The sequence below is a fragment of the Papio anubis genome, chromosome X (assembly GCF_008728515.1).
Source record: "Papio anubis isolate 15944 chromosome X, Panubis1.0, whole genome shotgun sequence".
NCBI classification, from domain to species: domain Eukaryota; kingdom Metazoa; phylum Chordata; class Mammalia; order Primates; family Cercopithecidae; genus Papio; species Papio anubis.
Window position 1 is genome coordinate 32,197,704 of NC_044996.1, and position 18,294 is coordinate 32,215,997.

At 37.2% G+C, this 18,294-nt stretch overlaps 1 protein-coding gene across 1 annotated transcript; it reads right to left on the bottom strand.

Annotated features, from left to right (window-relative positions):
• Nucleotides 1–5,235: 5,235 nt before the first annotated feature.
• Nucleotides 5,236–5,944, bottom strand: LOC101016803 (myosin light polypeptide 6). The gene has a single exon (XM_003918230.5). It carries the CDS (start codon nucleotides 5,876–5,878, stop codon nucleotides 5,423–5,425), a length of 456 nt encoding a protein of 151 aa, XP_003918279.1. The 5' UTR covers nucleotides 5,879–5,944; the 3' UTR covers nucleotides 5,236–5,422.
• Between the last annotated feature and the right edge of the window lie 12,350 nt (nucleotides 5,945–18,294).

The following is an 18,294-nucleotide window of genomic DNA, read 5'->3' on the forward strand; positions in this document are numbered from 1 at the left end:
TGTTGACTCTGATGGTAGTTTCTTTGCTGTGCAGAAGCTTTTTAGTTTAATGAGATCCCATTTGTCAATTTTGGCTTTTGCTGCCGTTGCTTTTGGTGTTTTAGACATGAAGTCTTTGCCCATGCCTATGTCCTGAATGGTACTACCTAGGTTTTCCTCTCTAGGGTTTTTATGGTATTAGGTCTAACATTTAAGTCTCTAATCCATCTGGAATTAATTTCGTATAAGGAGTAAGGAAAGGATCCAGTTTCAGTCTCATATTAGCCACAATTTTCCCAGCACCATTTATTAAATAGGGAATCCTTTTCTCCCATTTCTTGTTTCCTCTCAGGTTTGTCAAAGATCAGATGGCTGTAGATGTGTGGTATTATTTCTGAGGACACTGTTCTGTTCCATTGGTCTATATCTCTGTTTTGGCAAATTGTGCAATACCATGCTGTTTTGGTTACTGTAGCCTGTAGTATAGTTTGAAGTCAGGTAGTGTGATGCCTCCAGCTTTGTTCTTTGACTTAGGATTGTCTTGAGATGCGGGCTCTTTTTGGTTCCATATGAACTTTAAAGCAGTTTTTCCAATTCTGTGAAGCACTCATTGGTAGCTTGATGGGGATGGCATTGAATTATAAATAACCCTAAGTATGGCCATTTTCACGATATTGATTCTTCCTATCCATGAGCATGGCATGTTCTTCCATTTGTTTGTGTCCTCTTGATTTCACTGAGCAGTGGTTTGTAGTTCTCCTTGAAGAGGTCCTTTACATCCCTTGTGTTGGATTCCTAGGTATTCTTATTCCTTTTGAAGCAATTGTAGAATGGAAGTTCATTTATGATTTGGCTCTCTGTTTGTTCGTTACTGGTGTATACGAATGCTTGTGATTTTTGCACATTAATTTTGTATCCTGAGACTTTGCTGAAGTTGCTTATCAGCTTAAGGAGATTTTGGGCTGAGACAATGGGGTTTTCTAAATATACAATCATGTCATCTGCAAGAGGGATAACAGACTTCTTCTTTTCCTAACTGATTATCCTTGATTTCTTTCTCTTGCCTGATTGCCCTAGCCAGAACTTCCAACACTATGTTGAATAGGAGTGGTGAGAGAGGGCATAAGAGCTATTTATGACAAACCCACAGCCAATATCATACTGAATGGGCAAAAACTGGAAAAATTCCCTTTGACCCATGGCTTCTAATAGAGCTATAACACTCACCTTATGGCCCGAGGTTCCATTCTTTGGAATCTGTGAGGCCAAGAACACCAGGTCAGAGAACAAAAGGCTTGCCCCCTTCTTGGGAGCAGCCCGCCACCATCTTGGGAGCAGCCCGCCACCACCATCTCAGGAGCTCTAAGAACAAAGACCCACTGGTAACACCATTAACACATATACTAGCCTTGTATTCATGGCATAAATAGCAACAGTCATAGTTGATAGATTTTTATTATGATAAAAAATAGATAACATGAGATAAATTCTCCTAACAAATTTTTAAGTGTGTGATACAGTATTGTTGAGTATAAGCTCAATGTTATACAGCAGATATCTAGAACTTTTTCATCTTGCATAACTGAGATTTTTTTACCCATTGAAAAACATTCCACTTCTGCCTGCCACCAGCCTCTGGCAACCAGCATTCTACTTTCTGCTTCTATGAGTATGACTATTTTAGAAAGTTCATATGAATGGAATCATGCAGCATTTGTCCTTCTGTGACCGGCTTATTTCATTTCACACAATGACCTTAAGTTTCATTCACCTTGTCTCAAATGGCAGGATTTCTTTTCTTCTTAAGGCTGAATAATATTCAAATGTGTATTTATGTGTGTCTCTCTATATAGCTCTCATTTACTTTATGCTAATGAAGAACACACGTGTTTTACATATCTTGGCTATTTTAAGTAATGCCGCCTTGACCATGAGAGTTCAGATATCTCTTCTAGATGTAATTTCATTTCTTTTTGACATATACCCAGAAGCGGGAGTGCTGGATCATATAGTAGTTCTATTTTTAATTTTGTGAGCAACATCCATACTGTTTTCCACAGTGGCTGCACCATTTTAAATTCCCACCAGCAGTGCACAAGGGTTCCCTTTTCTGCACAACCTAACAGTTGTTATCTTCTATCTTTTTGATGATAGCCATCTTAATAGGCAGAAGAAGATACCTCATGGTCATTTTAATTTGCATTACCCTTATGATTAATGATGTTGGGCATCTTTTCATACAGCTGTTGGCCATTTGTATGTCTTTGAAAAAATGTCTATTCAGGTTCTTTATCCATTTTTTGAATTGGGTTATTAGTTTGCTTGCCAATAAATTGAGTTTCCTTATGTATATTAGATAGTAACCCCTTACCAGGTATATGATTTGCAAGTTTTTTTCTCATTCTGTTATTTCATTGATTATTTTCATGCTGTGCAGAAACTTTTTAGTTTGATGTGGTCCCACTTGTTTATTTTTGCTTTTGTTACCTATACTTTTGGTGTCCTATCCAAAAAAATCATTGTGAAGACCAATGTCAAGAAGCTTTCCCCGCTCCATGTTTTCTTGTAGGATTTTTACAGTTTCAGGTTTTATGTTTAAGTCTTGAATTGATTTCGAGTTTATGTATAGTTTAAGGTAAGGTCCAATTCCATTCTTTTGTATGTGGTATCCCATTTTCCTACCACCATTTATTGAAGAGACTATCCTTTCCCCATATGTGGCGACTTGGTGAAAGAATAGTTGGCTGCATATGCATGCGTTTATTTCTGAGCTCTATATTCTATTCCATTGGTCTGTGTACTTGGTTTTATGTCACGACTATGTTGTTTGATTACTATTACTTTGTAATACCATTTGAAATCAGAAACTGATTACTCCAACTTAATTTCTCTTGCAGGAGATTGCTTTAAATAATCAGAGTCTTTTGTGTGGTTCCAAATGAATTTTTTTTTTTTTTTAAGAGTCTTGCCCTGTTGCCCAGGCTGGTGTGATCTCGGCTCACTGCAACCTCTGCCTTCCAGGTTCAGGCGATTCTCCTGCCTCAGCCTCCCAAATAGCTGGGATTACAGGCATGTGCCACCACACCCGGCTAATTTTTTGTATCTTTGGTAGAGAGAGGGTTTCACCATGTTGGCCAGGCTGGTCGTGAACTCCTGACCTTGTGATTCACCCACCTCGGCCTCTCAAAGTGATGGGATTACAGGCATGAGCCACCATGCCCAGCCGATTCCAAGTGAATTTTAGGATTGCTTTCTCTTTCTCTGAGAAAAATACCATTGGAATATTGATAGACACTTTATTGAATTTGTAGATTGCTTTGGGTAGTATAGACATTTTAACAATATTAATATATTAATTCTTCCCAACCATGAGCAAGGGATATCTTTTATTTATTTATTTGTGTGCTCAATTTATTTCATTGATGTTAATAGATTTAAATGTCTAGATCTTTTACATATCTATATCTATATCTAACCACAATGGAATAAAACTAGAAATCAACAATTAGAGGAATTCTGGAAACTATACAAATATATGGGAATTCAGCTGGGCACAGTGGCTCATACCCATAATCCCAGTACTTTGGGAGGCCGAGGCAGATGGATCACTTGAGGTCAGGAGTTCGAGACCAGCCTGGCCAACGTGGTGAAACCCCATCTCTACTAAAAATACAAAAATTAACCAGGCGTGGTGGCTCATGCCTGTAGTTCCAGATACTCGAGAGGCTGAGGCGGGGTAATCGTTTGAACCTGGGAGGTGGAGGTTGCATTGAACTTAGATCGTGCCACTGTATTCCCGCCTGGGTGACAGTGTCAGACTGTGTCTCAAAAACAAAACAAAACACAAATATATGGGAATTAAACATTGTGATCTGAATGACCAGTCAGTCAGTGAAGAAAATAAGAAAATTGAAAAATTTTAGCAAGGTCTCACAATACAAAATCAATGTGCAAAATTTACTAGCATTCCTATAAAACAACTACAGTCAAGCCGAGAGTCAAATTAGGAATGCAATCCCATTCACAATTGCTATTAAAAAATACCTAGGAAAACAGCCAATCATATAAATGAAAGCTCTCTACAAGGTGAACTACAAAACAGTGCTCAAAGAAGTCAGAGATGACACAAACAAATGGATAAACATTTCGTGCTAATAGATAGGAAGAATCGATATTGTTAAAATGGCCATAGTGCCAAAATAATATAGAATCAATGCTATTCCTATTAAACTATCATTGACATTCTTTACAGAATGAGAAAAAACTGTTTCAAAATTCATATGGAACCAAAAAGGAGTGCAAATAGCCAAAGCAATCCTAAGCAAAAAGAACAAAGCTTGAAGACATGCTACTTGACTTCAAATTATACTATAGGCATACGGTAACCAAATCAGCATGGTACTATTACAGGAACAGACACATAGATCATGGTACAGAATAGAGAGCTCAGAAATAAGACCACACCTGCAATTATCTGATCTTTGACAAACCTAACAAAAACAAGCAGTGGGGAAAGTAATCCTTATTTAATAAATGGTGCTGGGATAACTGGCTAGCCATATGCAGAAGATTTAAACTTGACCCCTTACACCATATACAAAAATTAACTCAAGATAGATTAAAGACTTAAATGTAAAATCAAAGCTATAAAAACCCTGGAAGACAGTCTATGCAATACCATTCTGCATATAGATACGGGCAAATATTTCAAAACGAAGACATCAAGAGTAATTGCAACAAAATCAAAAATGGACAAATGGGATCCTATTAAACTAAAGACCTTCTGCACAGAAAAAGAAACTATCAAGAGAAAGAGCATACAACCTATAGAATTATATAAAATTTTTCATACTATGCATCTGACAAAAGTCTATGAAGAACTTAAATTTATTAAACAATTAAAAAGTGGGCAAATGACATGAACAAATACTTTTCAAAATAAGACATACATGCAACCAATGATAATATGAAAAAAAGGTCAACATCACAGATTATTAGAGAAATGCAAATCAAAACCACAATGAGATAACATGTCACAACCGTCAGAATGGCTATTATTATTTTTTATTATTATTTCAATAGTTCTTGGGGAAAAGGTATTATTTGGTTACAGAGATAAGTTCTTTAGTGCTAATTTCTGAGATTTTGATGCACCCACCATCTGAACAGTGTACACTGTACTCAATGGGTAGTCTTTAATCCTTCACCTTCCTTCTACCCTTCCCGACTGAGTCCCCAAAGTTTATTGTATCATTCTTTTTTTTTTTTTTTTTTTTTTTTTGAGGGCCCAGAGAGCAAGTTTATTTGGTGAATGCTGACGGCAAACATCATCCAAGAGAGACAAGATGGGAAAAGTGCTGAGAAAAGAGAGCCTAGGGAAACTTCAGGATAGATACAAAATTCACACAGGGAAAGGCACGGAGTCAGGAGACTGGGAGGGTCCTCAGCCATTCAGCACCATGCGGACGAGCTCTTCATAGTTGATACAACCATTGCTGTCCTCGTGCCCTGCCACCAGCATCTCTACTTCTTCCTCTGTCATCTTCTCACCCAGTGTGACAAGAACATGCCGGATTTCGGCACCCATGACGGTGCCATTTCCTTCCTTGTCAAACACCCGAAGTCCTTCGACATAATCCTCATAGGTGCCCTGGTCCTTGTTCTTGGCCACTGTCTGCAGCATGGGCAGAAAGTGCTCAAAGTCCAGCACCTTCACATTCATCTCATCACTCTTGGGGTTCCCCAGGACCTTGAGCACCTCGGCGTTGGTAGGGTTCTGGCCCAGGGCCCTCATCACGTCCCCACACTGGCTGTACAGGATCTTGCCATCACCTGTTCGGTCAAACAGCTGGAAGGCCTCCTTGAACTCTGCAGTCTGGTCTTCGGTGAAGTCACACATCTTGACTGCTCAGCTCTGCGGGACCTTTTCCTGCAGTAATGGCCTATTGTATCATTCTTATGCCTTTGTGTCCTCATAGCTTAACTCCCACTTATAAGTAACATACCATGTTTGATTTTCCATTCCTGAGTTATTTCATTTCGAATAATAGTCTCCAACTCCATCCAGTTTGCTGAAATTGCTATTATTTTGTTCCTTTTAATGGCTGGGTAGTATTCTATGTTGTATATATACACATCACATTTTCTTTATTTACTTGTTGATCAGTGAGCATTTGGGCTGGTTCTGTATTTTTGGAATCGTGAATTGTGCTGCCGTAAATGTGTGTGTGCAAGTATCTTTTTCATATAATGACTTATTTTCCTCTGGGTGGATACCCAGTAGTAGGATTGCTGGATCAAATGGTAGATCTACTTTTAATACTTCAAAGAATCTCCATACTGTTTTCCATAGTGGTTGTATTAGTTTACATTCCCATCAGCAGTGTAAAAGTATTCCCTTTTCACCACATCCATGCCAATATCTATTATTTTTTGATTTTTTAATTATGGCCATTCTTGCAAGAGTAAGGTTGTATCACATTGTGGTTTTGATTTGCATTTCCCTAATAGTGATGTTGAGCGTTTTTTCATATGCGTATTGGCCACTTACATATATATTTTGAGAATTGTCTATTCATGTCCTTAGCCTACTTTTTGATGTGATTATTCTTTTTTTCTTGCTGATTTGAGATCCTTGTAGATTCTGGATATTAGTCCTTTGTCAGATATATATGTATATATAGATTGTGAAGATTTTCTTCCACTCTCTGGGTTGTCAGTTTACTCTGTTGATTATTTCTTTTGCTCTGCAGAAGTTTTTTGGTTAAGTCCCATCTATTTATCTTTGTTTTTGTTGCATTTGCTTTTGGGTTCATGGTTATGAACTCTCTGCCTAATCCAATGTCTAGAAGAGTTTTTCTGAGATTATCTTCTAGAATTTTTATGGTTTCAGGTCTTAGAGTTGAGTCTTTGATCCACATTTTGTTGATTTTTGTATAAGGTGAGAGATCCAGTTTCATTCTTCTACACGTGGCTTGCTAATTATCCCAGCATCATTTTTTGAGTAGGGTCTCCTTTCCCCACATTATGTTTTTGTTTGCTCTGTCAAAGATGAGTTGGCTGTAAGTCTTTGGCTTTATTTCTGTGTTCTCTATTCTGTTCCATTGGACTACATGCCTATTTTTATGCCACTACCATGCCGTTATAGTAATTTTATCCTTATACTTTAAAATCAGGTAATGTGATGCCTCCAGATTTGTTCTTATTACTTAGTCCTGTTTTGGCTATGTGGGGTCTTTGTAGTTTCCTTCTGCATTTTAGGATTTTTTTTTTCTAGTTCTATGGAGAATGATGATAGTATTTTGATGGGAATTGCATTGAATTTGTAGTTTGCTTTTGGCAGTATGGTCATTTTCACAACATTGATTCTACCCATCCATGAACATGAGGTGTGTTCCCATTTGTTTGTGTCATCTATGATTTCTTTCAACTGTGTTTTGTAGGCTTTTTTGGTAGAGATCTTTTTGGTTAGGTGTATTCCTAAGCATTTTTTTTTTTTTTGCAAGTATTGTGAGAGACGTTGAGTTTTGATTTGATTCTCAACTTGGTCACAGTTTGTGTATAGCAGTGCTACTGATTTGTGTACATTGATTTTGTATTCTGAAACTTTACTGAATTCATTTATCAGATCTAGAAGATTTTTAGATGAGTCTTCAGGGTTTTCTAAGTATACGATCATATCATTGGTGAACAGGGACAGTTTGACTTTCTCCTTTTCAGTTTGGATGCCCTTTATTTTTTTGTCTTGTCCGACTTCTCTGGTTAGGACTTCAGTACTCTGTTGAATAGAAGTGGTGAAACTGGGCACCCCAGTCTTGTTCCAGTTCTCAGGGGGAATGCTTTCAGCTTTTTCCTGTTCAGTATAATGTTGTCTGTGTGTTTGTCATAAATGGCTTTTATTACTTTAAGGTATTTTGCTGAGGGCTTTAATCATAAAGCGATGCTGGATTTTGTCAGATGCTTTTTCTGTGTCTTTTGAGATGACCATATGATTTTTGTTTTTAATTCTGTTTATGTGGTGTATCACATTTATTGACTTCTTTATGTTAAACAATCCCTGAGTCATTGGTATGAAACCCACTTGATCATGGTGGATTGCCTTTTTGATATGCTGTTGGATTCGGTTAGCTAGTATTTAGTAGATGATTTTTGCATTTATGTTCATCCGAGATATTGGTCTATAGTTTATTGTTGTTGTTGTTGTTGTTATGTCTTATTCTGGCTCGGGTTTTTGGGTAATACTGACTTCATAGAATGGTTTAGGGAGGATTCTCTTTTGCTCTACCTTTTGGCATAGTTTCAGTAGGATTTTTACCAACTCTTCTTTGAATGTCTGGTAGAATTCAGCTGTGAATGCATCTAGTCCTAGAATTTATTTTCTTAGCAGTTTTTTTAAATTTCCATTTCGATCTCACTGCTTGTTATTGGTCTTTTCAGGGTTTCTAGTTCTTCCTGGTTTAATCTAGGAGGGTTGTGTGTTTCAACGAATTTATTCATTTCCTGTAGGTTTTCTAGTTTGTATGCATAATGGTGTTCATAGTAGCCTTGAATGATCTTTTGTATTTCTGTCGTATCAGTTATAATATATCCAGTTTCTATACTAATTGAGCTTATTTGGATCTTCTCTCTTCTTTTCATGGTTAATCTCACTAGTAGTCTATCCATTCTGCTTATTGTTTCAAAGAACCAGCTTTTTGTTTCATTTATCTTTTGTGTTTTTTGTTTCAATTTCATTTAGTGTTCTGTTCTGATCTTTGTTATTTCTTTTCTTTTCCTGGGTTTGGGTTTGGATTGTTCCTATTTCTCTAGTTCCTTGAGGTGTGACCTTAGATTGTCTATTTGTGCTCTTTCAGACTTTCTGATGGAGGCATCTAAGGCTATGAACTTTCCTCTTAGCATTGCTTTTGCTTTATCCCAGAGGTGCTGGGAACAAGCCCTAAGCCTGTCATAAACAGGCCTTAAAGAAACTGGCCATAAACCGGATTTATGCAGCAATGTGACATGCTCGTGATGGCTATCACACACACTGCTAGAAGTTGTTGGTTTACCAGAGCAGGGCAAGGAACACCTGGCCCTCCTGGAGCGGAAAACTGCTGTGCCTTAACAACATGTCTTTGCTGCAGATAATCAGCCAGAGCCTGTTTCTCTACTCCTTGCTAAAAATGCTTTGTTTCTGGTAAGGAATGCTTTTAGTTAATCTATAATTTATAGAAGCAATGCATATCACTGGCTTACTGTCAATAAATATGTGGGTCAAACTCTGTTCGTAGCTCTCAGCTCTGAAGGCTATCAGCCCCCTGCTTCCTACTTTGCACTCTATTTCTGTGTCTTTGTCTTCAATTCTTCTAGCACCATTGGGTTGGGGTTTCCATGACCTTGCTGGTCTCAGTACAGAGGTTTTGATAAGTTGTGTCACTATTATTGTTCAGTCCAAAGAATCTTTAAATTTCCGTCTTGATTTCACTGTTGACCCAATGATCGTTCAAGAACAGATTATTTAATTTCCGTGTATTTACGTGGTTTCTTTTGGAGTTGATACCCAATTTTATTCCACTGTGGTCTGAGAGAGTACTTGATATAAGTTTGATTTTCCTAAACTTATTGATACTTGTTTTGTCGCCTATCATATGGTCTGCTTTGGAGAATGTTCCATGTGTTATTGAATAGAATGTATATTCTTCTGTTATTGGGTGGAATGTTCTATAAATATCTGTTGGGTCCATTTGTTCCAGGGTATAGGTTAAGTACACTTTTTGTTGTTGTTGTTGACTCTCTGTCTTGATGACCTGTATAGTGCTGTTGGTGGAGTATTGAATTCCCTCACTATTATTGTTTTGCTATCTATCTCATTTCTTAGGTCTAGTAGTAATTGTTTTAAAAATTTGGGAGCACCAGTGTCAGGTGGATATATATTTAGGATTGTGTTATTTTCCTATTGGACTAGTACTTTTATCATTATATAATGTTCTGCTTTGTCTTTTTTAACTGTTTTTTCTTTAAAGTCTGTTTTGTCTGATATAAGAATAGTTACTTCTGCTCACTTTTGGTGTCCATTTGCAAGGAATATCTTTCTCCACCCCTTTATCTTAAGCTTATGTGAATCCTTATGTGTTAGGTGAGTCTCTTGAAGATGGTATATATTTGGATGATGACTTCTTATCCAGTATCACTATTACTAAAAGTTTAAAAAATAATAGATGCTGGTGAGGTTGCAGAGCAAAAGGAATGCTTATACACTGTTTGTAGGAGTGTAAATTCATTCAACCATTGTGGAAGACAGTGTGGAAATTTCGCAATGACCTAAAAACAAAAATGCCATTTGACCCATCAATCCCATTAGTGGATACATATTCAAAGGAATATAAATTGTTCTATTAAAAAGACACATGTATGCTTATGTTCTTTGCAGCACTATTCACAGTAGCAGAGACATGGAATCAACCTAAATGCCCATGAACAGTAGGTTGGATTTTTAAAAAGTGGTAAATATATACCATGGAACACTATGCAGCCATAAAAAACAAAATGGTCATGTCCATTGCAGGGACATGGGTGGATCTGGAGGCTATCATTCTTAGCAAACTAACACGGGACTCTAAAATCAAATAGTACATGTTCTCACTTATGAGAGGAGCTAAATGATGAGAACATATTGACACATGTAAGGGAACAACACACACTGGGGCCTATCAGAGGGTGGAGGGTGGGAGGAGGGAAAGGATAAAGAAAAATAACTAATAGGTACTAGACTCAATACAGGCATGACAAAATAATCTGTACAACAAACACTCATGACACAAGATTACCTACGCAACAAACCTGCACATGTACCCCTGAACTTAAAATTTAAAAAAACTTAAAAAATACAGGCCAGTATCAATGATGAATATTGATGCAAAAATCCTCAACAAGACACTAGCAAACCAAATTTACCAATACATTAAAAAGATCATTCATCATGACCAAGTGGTATTTATCCCTGTGATGCAAGTATGATTTGACATTCACAAATAAATTAAAGTGATATGTTATAACAACAGAAGGAAGGACGAAAACCACATGATAATTCAATTGATGCTGAAAAAGCATTTAATAAAATTCAACATTCCTTCATGATAAAAACCCTCAAGTGACTGGGTACAGAAGTAACATATCATGACATAATTAAAGCCATATATGACAGATCCACAGCTAGTATCACACAAAATGGGAAAAACAAATTCTTTCTTTTAAGATCTGAAACACAACAAGGATACTGACTTTCACCACTGTTATCAACATAGTACTGGTAGTCCTAAGTAGAGTAATCAAAAATGAGGGGAAAAAAGGGCATCCAAATTAGAAAGGAAGAATTCAAATTCTTTGTTTTAGATGATATGATCTTATACTTGCAGAAACCTAAACCTCAACAAAAACTATTAGAATTGATAAATTCAGTAAAATTAAAGAATACAAAATCAACATACAAAAATCAGTAGCATTTCTATATGCCAACACTGAACAATCTGAAAAGGAAATGATAAAAGTAATTTTATTCATAATAACCACACATAAGATTAAATATTTAGGAATTACCATAACCAATGAAGTGAAATATCTATATAATGAAAACTATAAAACACAAAAGAAAATTGAAGAGGACACAAAAAATAAGATATTTTATGTTCTTGTATTGGAAGAATCAATGTTTTTAAAAGTTGCATACTGTGCATTCAATGCAATTCCTATCCAAATACCAATGACATTATAAAGAATCCTAATATTTATATGGAACCACAAAAGTCCCAGAATAACCAAAGCTTTTCTAAGCAAAATGAACAAAACTAAAGGAATCATATTACCTCCTTCAAATTATACTGCAGAGCTATAGTAACCCAAACACTATGGTACTGGCATAAAAAAAGACACATACATTAATGGAACAGAATAGAGAACCCGGACACAAATCCACACACCTACAGTGAACTCATTTTTAACAAAGGTGTCAAGAACTTATACTGGGGAAAAGACAGTCTCTTCAATAAATGGTGCTGGGAAAACTGGATATCCATATGCAGAAGAATGAAACTAGACTCCCATTTCTTGCCATATACAGAAACCAAATCAAAATGGATTAAAGGCTTAAATCTAAGACTGCACCCTGTGAAACTACTACAAGAAAACTTGGGGGAAACTCTCCAGAGCACTGATCTGGGAAAAAAAATTCCTTAAGCAACACCCCACAAGCACAGGCAACCAAAGCAAAAATAGACAAATGGGATTAAGTTAAAAGCCTCTTCACAGCTAAGGAAACAACAAAATGATGCTACAACCCACAAAATAGGAGAAAATATTTGCAAACTACCTATCTGGCAAGGTGTTGGTAACCAGAATATATAATAAACTCAAACAATTCTGTAGAATAACAGATATTAATTTGATCAAAAATGTGCAAAAAATTTTAATAGACATTTCTCAAAAGGAGACATACAAGTAGCAAACAGGCATATGAAAATGTGCTCAATATCATTGATTATCAGAGAAATGTACATTGAAACTCCCATATGATATCATCTCACCTCAATTAAAATGGCTTCTATCCAAAAGTCAGCCAATAACAAATGCTGGTGAGGATGTGGAGAAAAGGGAAGACTCCCACTCTGTTGGTGAGAATGTAAAATAGTACAACTACTATGGAGAACATTTTGGAGAATCCAACAATCCCACTGTGGAGCATATAACCAAAGAAAGGAAATAAGTATCTGCACTCCCATGTTTGTTGAAACACTGTTCACAATAGCCAAGATTTGGAAGCAACTTAAGCGTCCATCAACAGATTAATGGATAAAGAAAATATTGTACCTATACACAATGTAGTATTATTTAGTCATTAAAAATATCAAAATGGGTGGAACTGGAGATCATTATGTTAAGTGAAATGAGCCAGGCACAGAGAGACAAACATCACATGTTCTAATTTATTTGTGGGGTCTAAAAATAAAAACAATTGAACTCATGGACATAGAGAGTAGAAGGGTGGTTGCCAGAAGCTGGGAAGCGTAGTAGCAGAGGACCGGGAGGGGAATGTGGGGATAGTTAATGGGTACAAAAACATAGAAAGAATGAATAAGGTCTACATTTGATAGCACAACAGGGTTACTATAATCAATAATAACTTAATTGTACATTTAAAAATAACAAAAAGGTGCAATTGAACTGTAACACAAAGGATAAGTGCTTGAGGGGATGGATTCCTTATTCTCCATGATGTGATTGGTATGCATTGCATGCCTATATCAGAACATCTTATGTACCCCACAAAAATATACCTACCGTTTACCCACAATAATTTATTTTAAAAATTAAAAATTGTTAACAGTAAATACACTGAAGTGAAAAAAATATATGTATGATATATTTTCAATCATCTCAAATTTCTTAGACCTGTTTTTTGGCCTTACATATTCTCTATCATGGAGTATTTTCCTTATGTGCTTAAAAAGACTACATATTCTGATGCTGTTGAATAGAATGTTCTGTATATGTCTGTTAGGTCCATTTGGTGTATAGTGTTGTTCAAGCCAGTTGTTTTCTTACTCATTTTCTCTTTGGATAATCTGTCCATTGTTGAACATCAGGTACTGAAGTGGACTGTTATTTTATTGCTGTCTATTTCTCCCTTCAGTTCTGTTAATAAATACCTTATATATTATATTTAGGTGCTCCAATATTGCATACATAGATGTATTTGCATTTGTTACATCTTGTTGATGAATTTACCCCTTTATCATTGTATGATGACTTTGTCTATTGTGACAGTTTTTGACTTAAAGTCTGTTTTTTTCTGATATAAGTAAAATAAATATAGCCAACCATGCTCTCTTTTGGTTACTATTTGCATGGAATATCTTTTTCCATTTCTTCACTTTCATCCTCCCTGTGTTCTTAAAAGTAAAGTGAGCCTTCTTACTTAGCATATAGTTGGATTCTAATTTTAAAATCCATTTAGTCACTCTGTTTTCTGATTGGTAAATTTAATTCATTTATATTTAAAGAAATTATTAATAGGTAAGTGTTTATGATTGCCATTTTGTTAATTGCTTTCTGACATTTTGTCATTCCTGTGTCTTTCTTCCTCTATTTCTGTCTTCGTTTGTGATTTATTTCTGTAATGGTATGCACTGATTTCTTTTATCTTTTGTGTATTTTACTATACATTTTTTTCTTTGTGATTACCATGAGACTCGTATAAAACATCTTAAAGACTATTACAAGATGTTTTACGAGTCTCATGTTAATCGCAAAGATTACTATTATAAGCTGATAACTTTGAACATGTTACAACAACCTTACACTTCAACTTTTTCTTCCCCCCCCCATTTTATGTTATTGATGCCACACTTCACATCATTTATGTTGTATATACTAAAAGGTTATTACAGTTACAGTTATTTTTCATACCTTTTTCTTTTGACTTTTGTGCTAGAGTCAAACATGATTTATGTACCACATCATAACGTTAGAGTATTTTTTTTTTTGAAACAGAGTCAGACTGGAGTGCAGTGGCGCGATCTTGGCTGACTGCAACCTCGGCCTCCTGGTTTCAAGCGATTCTCCTGCCTCAGCCTCCCGAGTAGTGGGGACTACAGGTGCACCACCATGCCTGGCTAATTTTTGTATTTTTAATAGAGATGGGGTTTCACTATGTTGGCTAGGCTTGTCTAGAACTCCTGATCTCATGATCTGCCTGCCTTGGCCTCCCAAAGTGCCGGGATTATAGGCGTGAGCCACTGCACCCGGCCACATTAGAGTATTCTTAATTTGTTCATTATTCGTGAGTTTTATACTTTTCTATATTTTTGTTGTTAGTGTCCTTTCTTTTCAACTTGCAGGCCTTTCTGTAGCATTTCTTGTAAAGCAGGTCTAGGGGTGTTGAATTCCCCTAGCTTTTGTTTGTCTGGGACAGTCTTTATCTCTCCTGCATATCTGAAGGGCAACTTTGCCAGATAAAGAACTACTGATTAGCAGTTTTATTATTTTATCACTTTGTATATGTCATCCTACTCTTTTAGCCTGCAGGACTTCTGCTGCAAAATCCTCTGATAGTCCAGTGCAAGTTGGTTTGTATGTGACAAGCCTGTTTTCTTTTGCTGCTCTCAAAATTCTCTCTTTGTCTTTGAATTTTGAGAATGTGCTTATTATGTATCTTGAAGAGGTGTCTTTATGTTTAATATATTTGGGGTTCTTTGCCTTCGTGGATCTAGATGTTCACTTCCTTCAGATATGATAATTTTTCTGTCATTATTTACTTCAATAAATTTTCTGCCCCCTATCTGTCTCTATTCTGTTGGGCTGCAAATAATGTGTATATTGGTCCACTTGATTGTGTCTCATAAGTTCTGTATACTTTCTTCATAATTTTTTATTCTTATTTCCTTTTGTTGTTTTTACTGAGTAATTTTGAATAAGCTGTATTTGAACTCACGGATTCTTCTGTTTCATTGAGTCTGCTGTGGAAGGTATCTATGGAATATTTCAGTTCAGTCATTGAATCATTGTGTTCTTTAGCTCCAGGATTTCTGCTTGGTTATTTTTTATTTTTTTATTTTTTCTCTTTTTCGAACTTGTTCTGTTCATATAATGTTTTCCTGATTTTGTTTGGTTGTTTATCTTGTACTTTGTTTTTTTGTTTTTTGTTTATTTTTTTTAATTTTTATTGTTTGTTTGTTTGTTTTGTTTGTTTTTTAAATTTTTTCTTGAGACAGGGTCTCACTCTGTTAACCAGGCTTGGGCACAGTGGCATGAACACAGCTCACTTCAGCCTCAACCTTTGGAGCTCAAGTGATCCTCCTGCCTCAGCTTTCCAAGTAGCTGGGACAAGAAGCTGGGACTATAGGCATGTACCACAATGCCTGGATATATTTATATATTTTTTGAGATGGAGTCTTGCTCTGTCCTCCAGGCTGTCGTGCAGTGGTGTGATCTTGACTTACAGGAACCTCTGCCTCCTGGATTCAAGCAGTTTTCCTGCCTTAGCCTCCCGAGTAGCTAGGATTGCAGGCACCCACCTCCATGAACAGCTAATTTTTGTGTTTTTAGTAGAGACAGCATTTCACCATTTTGGCCAGGCTGGTCTCAAACTCCTGGCCTCAAATGATCTGCCCGCCTTGGCCTCCCAAATTGCTAGTATTACAGGCATGAGCCACCTAAGTTTTAAATATTTTGTAGAGACAGTCTCATCATGTAGCCCAGGCTGGCCTTGATCTCCTGAGCTCAGGCAATCTTCCTGCATTGACCTCTCAAAGTGTTGGGTTTACAGGCATGAGCCATCGTGCCTGGCCTCCCTGAACTTTTAAAGATCATTATTTAAAATTATTTGTCAGGCATTTCATAGATCTCCATTTTTAGGGTCAGCTACTGGCACTTTATTCTGTTCCTTGGGTGGTGTCATATTTCTTTGATTATTCATGATCCTTGTGGTCTTGTGTTGGTATCTGCACATTTGAAAAAGTAGGCACCTCTTTCAGTCTTTACAAACTGGGTTTGGCAGGGAAACTGACTTTACCAGTCAGCTTGCTTAGAGGTTCTTTTTGGGTCAGCAGATGGAGTCCATGTTCACACTTGGTTCTGGAGTTTTTGGGCAGGCTGGCCTTGTTTTAGGGCCTGGTGCCTAGGTTCACTATAGCTGGCCTTGTGTATGGATCTGCTGGGTCAGGCCTTGAGCTCAAGCCTGTATAGGCAGGCCTGGTATCCTGGTTCTTAGGGTTGAGCCTGGCTCTGGGTACCTGGGGTTCAACCTTGCAGGGAGGCAGAACTTGAGCCTGAGCTGGGGAGGGTCAGCTTTGTGTGGGAGTGTGCTTGTGTTTTGGGTCCACAGGAGCCAGTCTGACACCAGAGTATGTCTGGAGCCTGAGACTGTGGGGTCTGGTTTGGACCTGGGTCATAGGGGCTGGCCTGAAGTCTGGGTCCACAGATGCTAGCCTAGAGCCTTGGGCCACAGGAACTTGCCTAGTGTTGAGGTTGGCCTAGGGTCTGGGTCCACAGGTGCTAGTCTGTGTCCATGAGGGCCTAATGGGAGCCTGATGCTGTCTGGGCTAGCTCAACACTGGGGTGGGCCTGAAGCCTTGTTCCACAGAGATGGGCCTGGAGCTTGTGGCTATGGTAACTGGCTTTGCATTGGGGTGGGCCTAGAGCCTAGGTCCATGGGGGCTTTCCTGGTGCTGGGGTCTATGGATAAGGTGAATGGTCATCCACTGTCATTCCTCCATGTGGAGGATGTGTCTCTTCATGCTACACTGTGAGGGCTTTGGGGAGGGGTGGTGTGGTTATTTGTGTAACTGTCTCACACACCACATACCCTTTTCAATGCATCTTATTTTATTTCATTGTTCCACCCAGTTGCTGCAATCACTTACATAGATTCCTTAACTGTTGTGAAGGTACTTTCATGAATGGGTAATTTTTCAAATTGATGTTTCTTTGAGGAGTCCAGCACTGGATACTCATATTCCAGCATCTTGCTTCATCACTCTTCAATCATTTTCTTTTTAAAAGTAGTAAATATCATATAGTTTGGTTTGCGGAACTGACAGGCAAGTTCTAGCTGACTAATTGATGAAGATGCAGAAGAGGTTGGCAATTTACAATTTTGCAAATTTTAAATAGAAAAATCCCGATTGGAATAATTGAGTTAGGGCCAAATGCACAGACTGTCACATGAAGAGAAGCATGAGTTCTGGAAATACATATATTTGACCCTTTTGTGTTTGTTTTGGCCTTCAGCCCTCCTACCTATTAGATGATGGAAGACTTTGGACACTTTGGTAACTTGGGATAAACTCTAATTTCAAATTGCTCTTATCTTAGACTAGTTTTCTTTTTTGATATGGTTTAATGTCTGTGTGCCCAATAAGGAAGTCATTGGCTTGAACAGATTTGTGGCTTGGTGCTGAGGAAAAGTAGAATTGTGGATCTATGCCCAGGATGGATGTGTAGGAACAAACAGTTGGTGGCTGTGAACAAAGAATAATTTTTTACAAGGGAGTATTTCTCAGCATTTTACATCCTCTAATTTGAAGACTTCAGGATTTCTTTTTCTCTTAAATTAATATTTTAATTTCATTCTTCTTTTAAAATTTCAAAACATAGATGAGACCAATAACTCCAACCTCAATTTTTATTGGCACACGTGTGTGTGTGCATGTGTGTGTAAGAGTTCATGTGCATACACATGCATGATCACAAAATAGGTTTTATTCTGTACAAATTGTCTTGAAACTTTTTTTTCTTCACTTATCAAAATGTCTTGGTGCAATATTTATGCCATTGCGTGTATAT